Consider the following 12,454-nt stretch of genomic DNA (forward strand, 5'->3'; position numbering starts at 1 on the left):
AGGTATAAAAAGGTTTTAAAAACCTTTTTAAAAACAAATCTGACAAAGGGTTAACAACATAGGCACTTTCTTACTTATAACTTATTTAAAACATATTTGCAATAGGAAATTGATAAAGATATGAATATGCAAATTATAGAAAGGGAAATTAGATAATCCAACATTTAAATTAAAACATGCTATATATCCTTAATAACAATTAAAATGAACATAAAAACAATGAGATATCATTTTAAACCACTGATTGGCAAAATCAGTCTGAAAATATCAAGCATTGGGAATATTGTGAAGGGAATGGTATTCCTATACATAGTTGATTGAAGTATAAATTGGCATACTATGGAAAGCAATTTTGCAGTCACCAGTAAATTTAAAATTGTCATACCCTATAACTCAACAATTCTAGTTTTGTTGATTAATAAGCTTAAAAAACTTTCGTGAGGAGAGGCATTTCTGGAATGACAGAGAAAAGACCTCTGAAAATCTGTTCTTTCATAAAAACTAGAATGCTGGCAAAAATTATCAAAATTAGGCATATGGAGACCATTCCGGAGAAAGACGTCTTTTCGATAAACAGTGCAGAAAACCAATTATCCACATGGAAAAAAAATCAAGTTGTACCCTTACCTTAAACCACATACAAAAATTAACTCAAAATGAACCAGAGGCCTAAATGTAAGAGCTAAAACTGTAAAACTATTAGAAGAAAACTCAGGGGGAAATCCTCATGACATCAAATTAAACAATGATTTCTTGGTTATGTCACTAAAGACACAGACAATAAAAGAAAAAATAAATGCATTCATTTGGGGAATATAAAAAATAGTGAAAGGGAATAAAGGGGAAAGTAGAAAAAATGAGTGGGAAATACCAGAAAGGGAGACAGAACATGAGAGACTCCTAACTCTGGGAAACGAACTAGGGATGGTGGAAGGGGAGGTGGGCGGGGGGTGGGGGTGACTATGTGATGGGCACTGAGGGGAGCACTTGATGGGATGAGCACTGGGTGTTATGATATATGTTGGCAAATTGAACTCCAATAAAAAAAAAAGAAATAACAAACACACACACAAAAAAGAAAAAAATAGATAAATTGGACTTCATTTTAAGATTTTATTTATTTATTCATGAAAGACCGAGAGAGAGAGAGGCAAAGACACAGGCAGAGGGAGAAGCAGGCTCCATGCAGGGAGCCTGATGCAGGACTTGATCCTGGGACTGCAGGATCATGCCCTGAGCCAGGGGCAGGTGCTCAACTGCTGAGCCACTCGGTGTCCCAGGGCTTCATTAAAATTTAAAAATTTTGTGCAGCAAAACATACAAACAACAAAGTTAAAAATGGGAGAAAAGATTTGTAAATTACATATCTGATAAGGGAACCACAGCTAGAATATATAAAGTACTCTTAAAACTCAACAACAAAAAACACCTGATTCAAAAATGGGCAAAGAATTTGAATAAACATTTCCCCAAAGAAAATATACACGTGGCAATATAAAGATGAGAAAGGATGCTCAACATTATTAGTTATTAGTGAAATGCAAATCTAAAACACAAGGAGATGCCACTTCACACCTAGTAGAATGGGTATTATCACAAAATAAAAAACAGGAAATAATATATGTGGATGAGGATATGGAGAAATTGGAACCCTTTATACTGCTAGTGGGAATGTAAATGGTGAAGAGGAATTGAAGGGTTCCATACTGAAATGTAGATGGCAATAAAACAGATGACAGTATTAGCTAATTATACCCTTTTAGCAAGGAATTTGGAAATCTCTATCAAGAGCCTCAAAAAATCCAGACATAATCATTCCATAGAAATTTTGACTAAGGGGGTGCTTGGGTGGCTTAGTTGGTTGAGTGTCTGACTCTTGATTTCTGCACAGGTCATGATCTCAGGGTCATGGGATCCTGATTGCATGTCAGGCTCTGCAATCAGCAGGGAGTCTGCTTGAAATTCCTTCTCCATCTCCCTCTTCCCTTCCCTGCTGCACACCTGTGCTCTCTCTACCTTTCTCTCTCTCCAAAATAAATAAATCTTTTTTAAAAAAGAAATTTGGACTAAGAAAATAACCCAAAATTAATAAAGTTTTATATAAATAAGCACATTGTACAAAACTTACAAAATACATGCATAGATGCAATGTATTTAAATACATTAAAATGATCAATTTAAAAATGTTTTACATATTTTCCATCATAAATATGTATTTATTGACATAAATTATATGTAATGCATACTATTATATACATGTAAATTATACATATCTACATATAAAACAGAAGTAAACTTTATTTTTTTAAGCCTAAACAAAAAGTCTCAACCATTAATAGAGCTTGCTTTGAATGCAGGTGAGGAAGAGATGACCATATGAGTGTTTAAATCTATATAAATATTTGGCTGTAGGGCTTTACCTCTCCAACTGATGGAACTTGTAGACCAATCATGTAGTTCTGCAGAGGCCCTACTGGAATGAAAGACTCAGGCACAGAGTAGGCAGCCTCCAATGTGACTTTCAGTAGATTGCCTCCTAAAATCTGTGCTGTGGTCAATAATGGTTCTGCCACAAATACTTTAACTTCAAGGCTGCACTGCTGGAAAAGAATAAAATTATGCAGCATTTTGAAAATGCCAGAGGCTTTCCTAACCCATTCCTTTCTTTCATTATCTTATTTGAATCTCATATCACTGTTCAAGGTAAGAAGGTCAAGTTTAATTATTTCCATATAGAGGTTTCAAATAACTTTCTCTAGGTCCTGGGCAGCCGGGTGGCTCAGCAGTTTAGTGCCTGCCTTCAGCCCAGGGCATGATCCCGGAGTACCGGATCGAGTCCCACGTCGGGCTCCCTGCGTGGAGCCTGCTTCTCCCTCTATCTGTGTCTACCTCTCTTTCTGTGTTTCTCATGAGTAAATAAACAAAAACTTAAAAAAAAAAAAAAACTTTCTCTAGGTCCCATGAATTAGAACTATAGCCGAGATGAGAATCTTATTCCTAAATTAGAGGGCTTTTCCCTCTACAATACTGATGTCACATATGTATACAAATACATATATGAGAGGAATTGGAAGGTTCTATCCTGAAATGTTAATAATAGTTTCACATGAGTGACATTGGGTTGCTTTATTTGCTAGTTTATATTCTGTGACTACTTTTATAACTTAAGTGTAGCAGTTTTTTTTTTTCACATAGAGTATACTCTGTGTAGAAAACCCAGAATACTCCAACAAAAACTGTTAGAACCGATACAGGAATTCAGCAAACTCACAGAATATAAAATCAATGCACAGAAGTCTGCTGCATTTATATGCACCAATAATGAAGCAGAAGAAAGAGAAATCAATAATTCAATCCAATTTGCAATTGCACTAAAAAATATAAGATACCTAGAAATAAACCTAATCAAAGAGGTAAAAGATCTGTACTCTGAAAAGTATAGAACACTTATGAAAGAAATTGAGGAAGACACAGAAAATGGAAAAACATTCCATGCTCATGGATTAGAAGAACAAATACTGTTAAAATGTCTATACAACCCAAAGCAATTGACACATTCAATGCAATCCCTACCAAAATAACACCAACATTTTTCACAGAGCTGGAAAAAATAATTCTAAGATTTGTATGGAACCAGAAAGGACTCCAAATAGCCAAGGTAATGTTGAAAAAAGAAAACCAAAGTTGGATGCCTCACAATTCTGGACTTCAAGCTGTATTAGAGTACTGTAATCATCAAAACAGTATGGTACTGGCACAAAAATAGACACATATATCAATGGAACCGAATAGAGAACCCAGAAATGGACCCTCAGCTATATGGTCAAATCATCTTCAACAAAGCAGGAAAGAATATACAACGGAAAAAAGACTTTTCAACAAATGAAGTTGGGAATATTGGACAGCCACATGTATAAGTATGAAACTGAACCACTTTCCTATAGCATACACAAAAGTAAGTTCAAAATGGATGAAAGATCTAAATATGAGACAAGAATCCATCAAAATCCTAGAGTAGAACATAGGCGGCAACATCTTTGACCTTGGCCACAACAACTTAGTAGATACGTCTCCAAAACCAAGGGAAGCAAAAGCAAAAATGAACTATTAGAACGTCATCAAGATAAAAGGCTTCTGCACAGCAAAGGAAACAATCAGCAAAACGAAAGGCAAGAGCACTGCCGGGCATCCATCAGACTCAGTGGGGAGAAAAAGAAATCCAGTTAAAATTAGAGTTGGAGGTTTAACCACACATCAGTTCTGATCAGATTATTCCTTAAAGAGGATGCACCATTGTCAAGACCAGAGCCCAGGGCCTGAGGGAGGGGACCAGCAGCGCCCAAGGAGCAAGGCAGCTGCACTTGGACTGGGGATGGCCATTCTGCATTGAACAAAATGACTAGAAGGAAGAATTCACCACAAAAGAAAGAATCAGAAGTAATACTCTCTGCCACAGATCTGCTAGATATGGATTTAAGTACCATGTCAGATACAATTCAGAAGGACAATAATAAAATTACTGGTGGCTCTAGAAAAAAAGCATAAAAGACTCCAGCTTCTCTTACTGCAGAATTGAGATCTAATCAGGCTGAAATTAAAAATACTTTAACTAAGATGCAGTCTAAACTGGATGCTCTAACTACTAGGGTTAATGATATGGAAGAGAGAGTGAGTGACATAAAAAAACAAGTTGACGGAAAGGCAGGAAGCTGAAATAAAAAGAGAAAAACAATTAAGAACTGATGAGGAAAGCCTTTGGGAAATAAATGATAGCATGAGAAGGAATAATATGCATCTTATTGGGATTACAGAAGAGAGAGAGAGGGAGAGGGGACCACAAAGTATATTTGAACAAATCATAGCTGAGAACTTCCCTAATTTGGGGAAGAAAACAGGCATTCATATCCAAGAGATAGAGAGGACCCCCCCCAAAAAAAAACCAACAAAACCCAATCAACATCCTGACATATAGTGAAGCTTGCAAATTTCAAAGATAAAGTTCTAGGGGGGAGAACTTTGAAATGCAAGATGGCAGAGGAGTAGGTGCCTCACCTCACCCGGCCCCACCAATTTACCTAGATTACTTGCAAATCATGATGAAAACCTATGAATTCGACCTGAGATTTAAAGAGAGAACAGCTGGAACGCTACAGAAAGAAGGGTTTTTTGCTTCTAACAAGGTAGGAAGGTGGAAAAAAATAAAAAAGAATCAAGTGGGGGTGGGGCCCCACGAGGAGCCGGGCTAAGGCCGAGCAGCAAGAGCCTCGGGACAGGAAAGCCCAGCCCTGGAGAAGCAGGAACTTTTAAAAAATCCACGCTGGATTCTTCCTGGAGGGAAAGGCGCTTAGGAGGGAAATTGAGCAGAACCACAGAAGGGGCTGTGGAGCCTCCAGTCTCCCGGAGTCACTAACAGAGGAAGTGCACCCCAAGGGAGAGCGTGGCACAGACCGCGGGCCGAGCTCGGTAAAGGGCTGGAGCCCGCGCCCGGCGGGGCCTCAGGAGAAGCTCAGGCGGCGGCTGATGGAGGGGGCTGCGCCCTGCTGCCTTGGGGATCTGCGGCCTGGGAGCGCAATTCCAGCAGCGCAGGCCCCGGATCCCAGGGGGCCGGGGGACAGAGCCCAGGATCCTGTGGTCCCCCCCAGGACAGACGGAGGCGGGGAGGGCACAGGACAGTGAGGACACTCTCCTGCCTCCAGGCGCCCCCAAGCTGTGCAGGTCAGCGCCCCCACCACCCCGGGAGCACCTAGGCCCGTGCGGACTGGGAGCTGCGGTATTTACTGTGGGAGCTGACTCCAGAGCTGGAGACCTGGCCGCGGCCAGTGGTGTTGTTCCTCCTGGTGTCACCCTGTGCCTGGGAGGGGTAGGGCCGCCAGGGAACAGAGGCCTCAGGGGGTCAACAGCTCCCCCTGAGCCTGCACCCGGCGGGGGGCAGGGCAGCTCCCCCAGGGGCACACACCTGAGAGCACAGCAGCCCCTCCCCCAGAGACCAACTGGAAGGACAGGGGGTGAGCAAGTTCTTGACCTAGCAGTGCTGGAAAGCTCCAGGGGAAGTTGAGGGATTTACAGTATATAGAACCAGAGGCTACCAATCCTTTTTTTTCCCTTCTTTTTTCCAGTACAACTCGTTTTTATATCAGACTGTAAATTTCCTGGGGTGACTGGGTGACATGCACTGAGGGGGGCACTTGACGGGATGAGCATTGGGTGTTATGCTACATGTTGGCAAATCAAACTCCAATAAAAAAAAATACCAAAAAAAAAAAAAAAGACTAAATTTCCAATATTTTTTTCTCTTTTCCCACCTTACCTAAATATTTTACCACCTCTTCATTTTTAAGATTCTTCCTTTTTGACTTTCATATTTCTACAATTACAGGTCCTAGATATATTTTCCACTTCTAGATTCTCTTCAACATACTCAACTTAATTTTGGGAGATATACAAGATATGTTTTGTTTTGTGTTTTTTGTTTTATCTGCCTCATTTTGTTCTACAATGGCAGAAGTTAGTACCTTCTAAAACATTACCATCATGCACCCAGAACCAAGTGGTATACTGTGCTGGTTCATTCTGGTTCATTCTGTGAGACTCCTCATTCCCATTCTGTCCCCCCTCTTTTATCTCATTTATGTTTTGGTGGTCAATGTTGGGGCCCTCTATAAGTATTTATGGTTTATATAAATTTGGGACTGAGCATCCTCTAACATACAGAACTTAATATACTCAGAAACAAGAGGATCACCCTCTAGAACCCCTCAGGGAAACTACATTCTCCCTCCACTACAACATTGTCACCACCACCATCTCCCAGTCCCCCCCTTTTTTCTTCTCCTTTTTTTTCTTTTTCTTTTTTTTTTTTTTTTTTTGTCTCTTCTTTAGGATTTCTGGCCTTTTATTTTTTACTACTTTGTTTTAAAATATGTTTTTCACTTTAGTGTTCCTCTTGTTTTATTTCATTCTGATCTTTGTTTTCAATTTCTGGTCTCTGACCTTGGCAGAATCATCTAGGGTGAAATTTACTTAGGTCATGGTTGATATTCTTGACTCAGCCTGCTCATACAGCCACTCTGCACTGAACAAAATGACTAGAAAGAACGCACCACAAAAGAAGAATCAGAGACAGTACTCTCTGCCACAGAGTTATAGAATTTTACAGAATTTGATGTCAGAAAGCCAATTCAGAAGCACAATTATAAAGCTACTGGTGGCTCTGGAAAAAAGCATAAAGGAATCAAGAGATTCATGATGGCAGAATTTAGGTCTAATCAGGCCAAAATTAAAAATCAATTAAATGAGGGGATCCCTGGGTGGCTCAGCAGTTTCGCACCTGCCTTTGGCCCAGGGTGTGAGATCCGGGAGTCCCGGGATCGAGTCCCGCGTCGGGCTCCCAGCATGGAGCCTGCTTCTCCCTCTGCCTATGTCTCTGCCTCTTTCTCTCTATGCCTATCATAAATAAATAAATCTTTAAAAAATATATCTTCCTTTAAAAAAAATCAATTAATTGAGATGCAATCCAAACTGGAGGTCCTAATGACGAGGGTTAATGAGGTAGAAGAAAGAGTGAGTGACATAGGAGACAAGTTGATGGCAAGGAAGGAAGCTGAGGAAAAAAGAGAAAAACAATTAAAAGACCATGAGGAAAGGTTATGGGAAATAAATGACAGCTTCAGAAGGAAAAATCTATGTAATTGGGGTTCTAGAGCGTGCCAAAAGGGACAGAGGACCAGAAGGCATATTTGAACAAATCATAGCTGAGCATTTCCCTAACTTGGGGAGGGAAACAGGCATTCAGATCCAGGAGATACAGAGATCCCCGCCTAAAATCAATAAAAACTGTTCAACACCTTGATATTTAATAGTGAAACTTGCAAATTCCAAAGATAAAGAGAAAATCCTTAAAGCAGCAAGAGACAAGATATTCCCTAACTTATATGAGAAGAAATATTAGATTAACAGCAGACCTCTCCACAGAGACCTGGCAAGGCAGAAAGGGCTGGCAGGATATATGCAGGGTACTAAATGAGAAAAACATGCAGCCAAGAATACTGTATCCAGCAAGGCTCTCATTCAGAATAGAAGGAGAGATAAAAAGCTTCCAAGATAGGCAGAAACTGAAAGAATATGTGACCACCAAACCAGCTCTGCAAGAAATATTAAGGGAGACTCTAAAAGAAAGAGGAAGCCTGAAGAAATAATCCACAAAACAGGGACTGAATAGGTATCATAATGACACTAAATTCATATCTTTCAATAGTAACTCTGAACATGAATGGGCTAAATGATCCCATCAATGATGCAGGGTTTCAGACTGGATAAAAAAGCAAGACCCATCTATTTGCTGTCTACAAGAGACTCATTTTAGACCTAAGAACACCTACAGCCTGAAAATGAAAGGTTGGAGAACCATTTACCATTCAGATGGTCCTCGAAAGCTGGGGTAGCAATCCTCATATCAGATAAATTAAAGTTTATCCCAAAGACTGTAGTAAGAGATGAAGAGGGACACAATATCATACTTAAAGAATCTATCCAACAAGAGGACCTAACAATCATGAACATTTATGCCCCTAATGTGGGAGCTGCCAAGTATATCAATCAATCAATAACCAAAGTAAAGACATACTTAGATAATAATACACTAATACTGGGAGACTTCAACAGGGCACTTTCTGCAAATGACACATCTTCTAAGCACAACATCTCCAAAGAAACAAGAGCTTTAAATCATACACAGGACCAGATGGATTTCACAGATATTTACAGAACTTTACATCCGAACACAACTGAATACACATTATCTCAAGTGCACATGGAACTTTCTCCAGAATAGACCACATACTGGGTCACAAATCAGGTCTCAACCAATACCAAAAGACTGGGTTTGTCCCCTGCATATTTTCAGACCATAATGCTTTGAAACTTGAACTCAATTACAAGAAGAAATTTGGAAGAAACTCAAACACATGGTGGTTAAAGAGCATCCTGCTAAAAGATGAAAGGGTCAACCAGGAAATTAAAGAAGAATTAAAAAGATTCATGGAAACTAATGAAAATGAAGATACAAGTGTTCAAAATCTTTGGGATACAGCAAAAGCAGTCCTAAGAGGGAAATACATCACAATACAAGCATCCCTCAAAAAATTGGAAAAACCTCAAATACACAAGCTAATCTTGCACCTAAAGGAACTGGAGAAAGAACAGCAAGTAAAACCTACACCAAGCCGAAGAAGAGAGTTAATAAAGATTCATGCAGAACTCAATGAAATCAAGACCAGAAGAACTGTAGAACAGATCAACAAAACCAGGAGTTGGTTCATTGAAAGAATTAATAAGATAGATAAACCATTAGCCAGTCTTATCAAAAACAAAAGAGAAAAGATTCAAATTAATAAAATCATGAATGAAAAAAGGAGAGATCACAACCAATACCAAGGAAATACAAATGATTTTAAAAACATATTATGAGCAGCTATACACCAATAAATTAGGCAATCTAAAAGAAATGGACACATTTCTGGAAAACCACAAACTATCAAAACCGGAACAGGAAGAAATAGAAAGCCTAAACAGACCGATAACCAGGGAGGAAATTGAAGCAGTCATCAAAAACCTCCCAAGACACAAAACTCCAGGGCCAGATGGCTTCCCAGGGGAATTCTATCAAACGTTTAAAGAAGAAACAATACCTATTCTACTAAAGGTGTTCTGAAAGATAGAAAGGGACAGAACACTTCCAAACTTGTTTTATAAGGCCAGCATCACCTTAATTCCAAAACCAGACAAAGACCCCACCAAAAAGGAGAATTACAGACCGAGATCCCTGATGAACACAGATGCAAAAGTTCTCAACAAGATACTAGCCAATAGGATCCAACAGTACATTAAGATCATTCACCATGACCAAGTGGGATTTACCCCCAGAATGCAAGGCTGGTTCAACACTCGTAAAGCAATCAACATGATAGATCATATTAACAAGATAAAAAAACAAGAACCATATGATCCTCTCAACAGATGCAGAGAAAGCATTTGACAAAATACAGCATCCATTCCTGATCAAAACTCTTCAGAGTGTAGGGTTACAGGGAACATTCCCCAGCATCTTAAAAGCCATCTATGAAAAGCCCACAGTAAATATCATTCTCAATGGGGAAACACCGGGAGCCTTTCCCCTAAGATCAGGAACATGACAGGGATGTCCATTCTCACCACTGCTATTCAACATAGTACTAGAAGTCCTAGCCTCAGCAATCAGACAACAAAGAGAAATAAAAGGCATTCAAATTGGCAAAGAAGTCAAACTCTCCCTCTTTGCAAATGACATGATACTGTATGTAGAAAACCCAAAAGACTCCACCCCAAGATTGCTAGAACTCATACAGCAATTTGGCAGTGTGGCAGGATACAAAATCAATGCCCAGAAATCAGTGGCATTTCTATACACTAACAATGAAACTGAATAAAAAATTAAGGAATCAATCCCATTTACAATTGCACCCAAAAGCATAAGATACCTAGGAATAAACCTAACCAAAGAGGTAAGGATCTATACCCTAAAAACTACAGAACGCTTCTGAAAGAAATTAAGGAAGACACAAAGAGATGGAAAAACATTCTATGCCCTCCTGTACTGTTGGTGAGAATGTGAACTGGTGCAGCCACTCTGGAAAACTGTGTTCCTCAAAGAGTTAAAAATAGATCTGCCCTACGACCCAGCAATTGCACTGCTGGGGATTTACCCCAAAGATACAGATGCAATGAAGCGCTGGGACACCTGCATCCTGATGTTTATAGCAGCAATGTCCACAATAGCTAAACTGTGGAAGGAGCCTCGGTGTCCATCGAAAGAGGAATGGATAAAGAAGATGTGGTTTATGTATACAATGGAATATTACTCAGCCATTAGAAATGACAAATACCCACCATTTGCTTTGACGTGGATGGAACTGGAGGGTATTATGCTGAGTGAAATAAGTCAGTCAGAGGACAAACATAATATGGTCTCATTCATTTGGGGAATATAAAAAATAATGACAGGGAATAAAGGGGAAAGGAGAAAAAAATGAATGGGAAATATCAGGAAGGGAGACAGAACATGAGAGACTCCTAACTCCGGGAAACAAACTAGGGGTGGGGGAAACTGGGTGATGGGCACTGAGGGGGCACTTGATGGGATGAGCACTGGGTGTTATTCTATATGTTGGCAAATTGAACACCAATAAAAAATAAATTTACAAAAAAATAATAAACTCAAGTCAAATTAAAAGAAAACATTCTATGCTCATGGATTGGAATAATAAATATTGTGAAAATGTCTATGTTACCCAGAGCAATTTACACATTCAGTGCAATCCTTATTAAAATACCATGGACTTTCTTCACAGAGTTGGAACACATAATCTTAAGATTTGTATGGTACCCAAAAGTTTCCAAATAGCCAGAGGGATATTGAAAAAGAAAATCAAAGCTGGGGGCATCACAATGCCTGACTTCAAGCTATATTACAAACTTGTGATTATCAAGACAGTATGGTACTGGCACAAAAACAGACACATAGATCAATGGAACAGAATAGAGAACCCAGAAGCAGACCCTCAACTCTATGGTCAACTCATCTTCGACAAAGCAGGAAAGAATATCCACTGGAAAAAGGACAGTCTCTTCAATAAATGGTGTTGAAAACTTGGACAGCCACATGCAGAAGAATGAAACTGGACCAATCTCTCATACCATACACAAATATAAACTCAAAATGGTTGAAGATCTAAATATGAGACAAAAATCCATCAAAATACTACAGGAGAACACAGGCAACACCCTTTTTGAACTTGGCCACAGCAACTTCTTGCAAGACACATCTATGAAGGCAAAGGAAACAAAAGCAAAAACAAACTACTGGACTTCATCAAAATAAAAAGCTTCTGCACAATGAAGGAAACAATCAACAAAACTAAAACACAACCTACAGAATGGGAGATGATATTTGCAAATGACATATCAGATAAAGGGCTGTATTCAAGATCTATGAAGAACTTATCAAAATCATCCAAGAAACAGTCCAGTCATGAAATGGGCAAAAGATATGAACATACATTTCTCCAAAGAAGACCTATACATGGCCAAAAAGCACTTGAAAAAATGCTCCACATCACTTGCCATCAGGGAAATACAAATCAAACCCACAATGAGATACTACCTCACACCACTAAGAATGGCAAAAATTAAGAAGACAGGAAACAACAAATGTTGGAGGGGATGTGGAGAAAGGGGAACCCTCTTGCACTATTTGGTAGATGCAAGCTGGTACAGCCACTCTGGAAAACAGTGTGGAGGTTCCTCAAGAAGTTAAAACTAGAGCTACCCTATAAACTAGCAATGGCACTACTGGGTTTTTCCCCAAAGATACTGATGTGGTGAAACGTTGGGATATCTGCACCCCAGTGTTTATAGCAGC

General features: G+C 39.3%; 1 protein-coding gene across 10 annotated transcripts in view; it reads right to left on the reverse strand.

Annotated features, from left to right (window-relative positions):
• Positions 1–12,454, reverse strand: part of CFAP70 (cilia and flagella associated protein 70) — a 95,364-nt gene that overhangs the window by 61,281 nt on the left and 21,629 nt on the right. For 7 of the 10 annotated variants that reach the window (XM_038534317.1, XM_038534321.1, XM_038534320.1 and 4 more), the window contains one exon: positions 2,421–2,600. The exons of 2 other annotated variants lie outside the window; for them this stretch is intronic. In XM_038534317.1, coding sequence (XP_038390245.1) covers positions 2,421–2,600 — 180 coding nt within the window. The remainder of the gene's footprint in view (positions 1–2,420; positions 2,601–12,454) is intronic. One more of the 10 variants, XM_038534319.1, reaches the window with a different exon arrangement.

The sequence above is a fragment of the Canis lupus genome, chromosome 4 (assembly GCF_011100685.1).
Source record: "Canis lupus familiaris isolate Mischka breed German Shepherd chromosome 4, alternate assembly UU_Cfam_GSD_1.0, whole genome shotgun sequence".
NCBI lineage: Eukaryota > Metazoa > Chordata > Mammalia > Carnivora > Canidae > Canis > Canis lupus.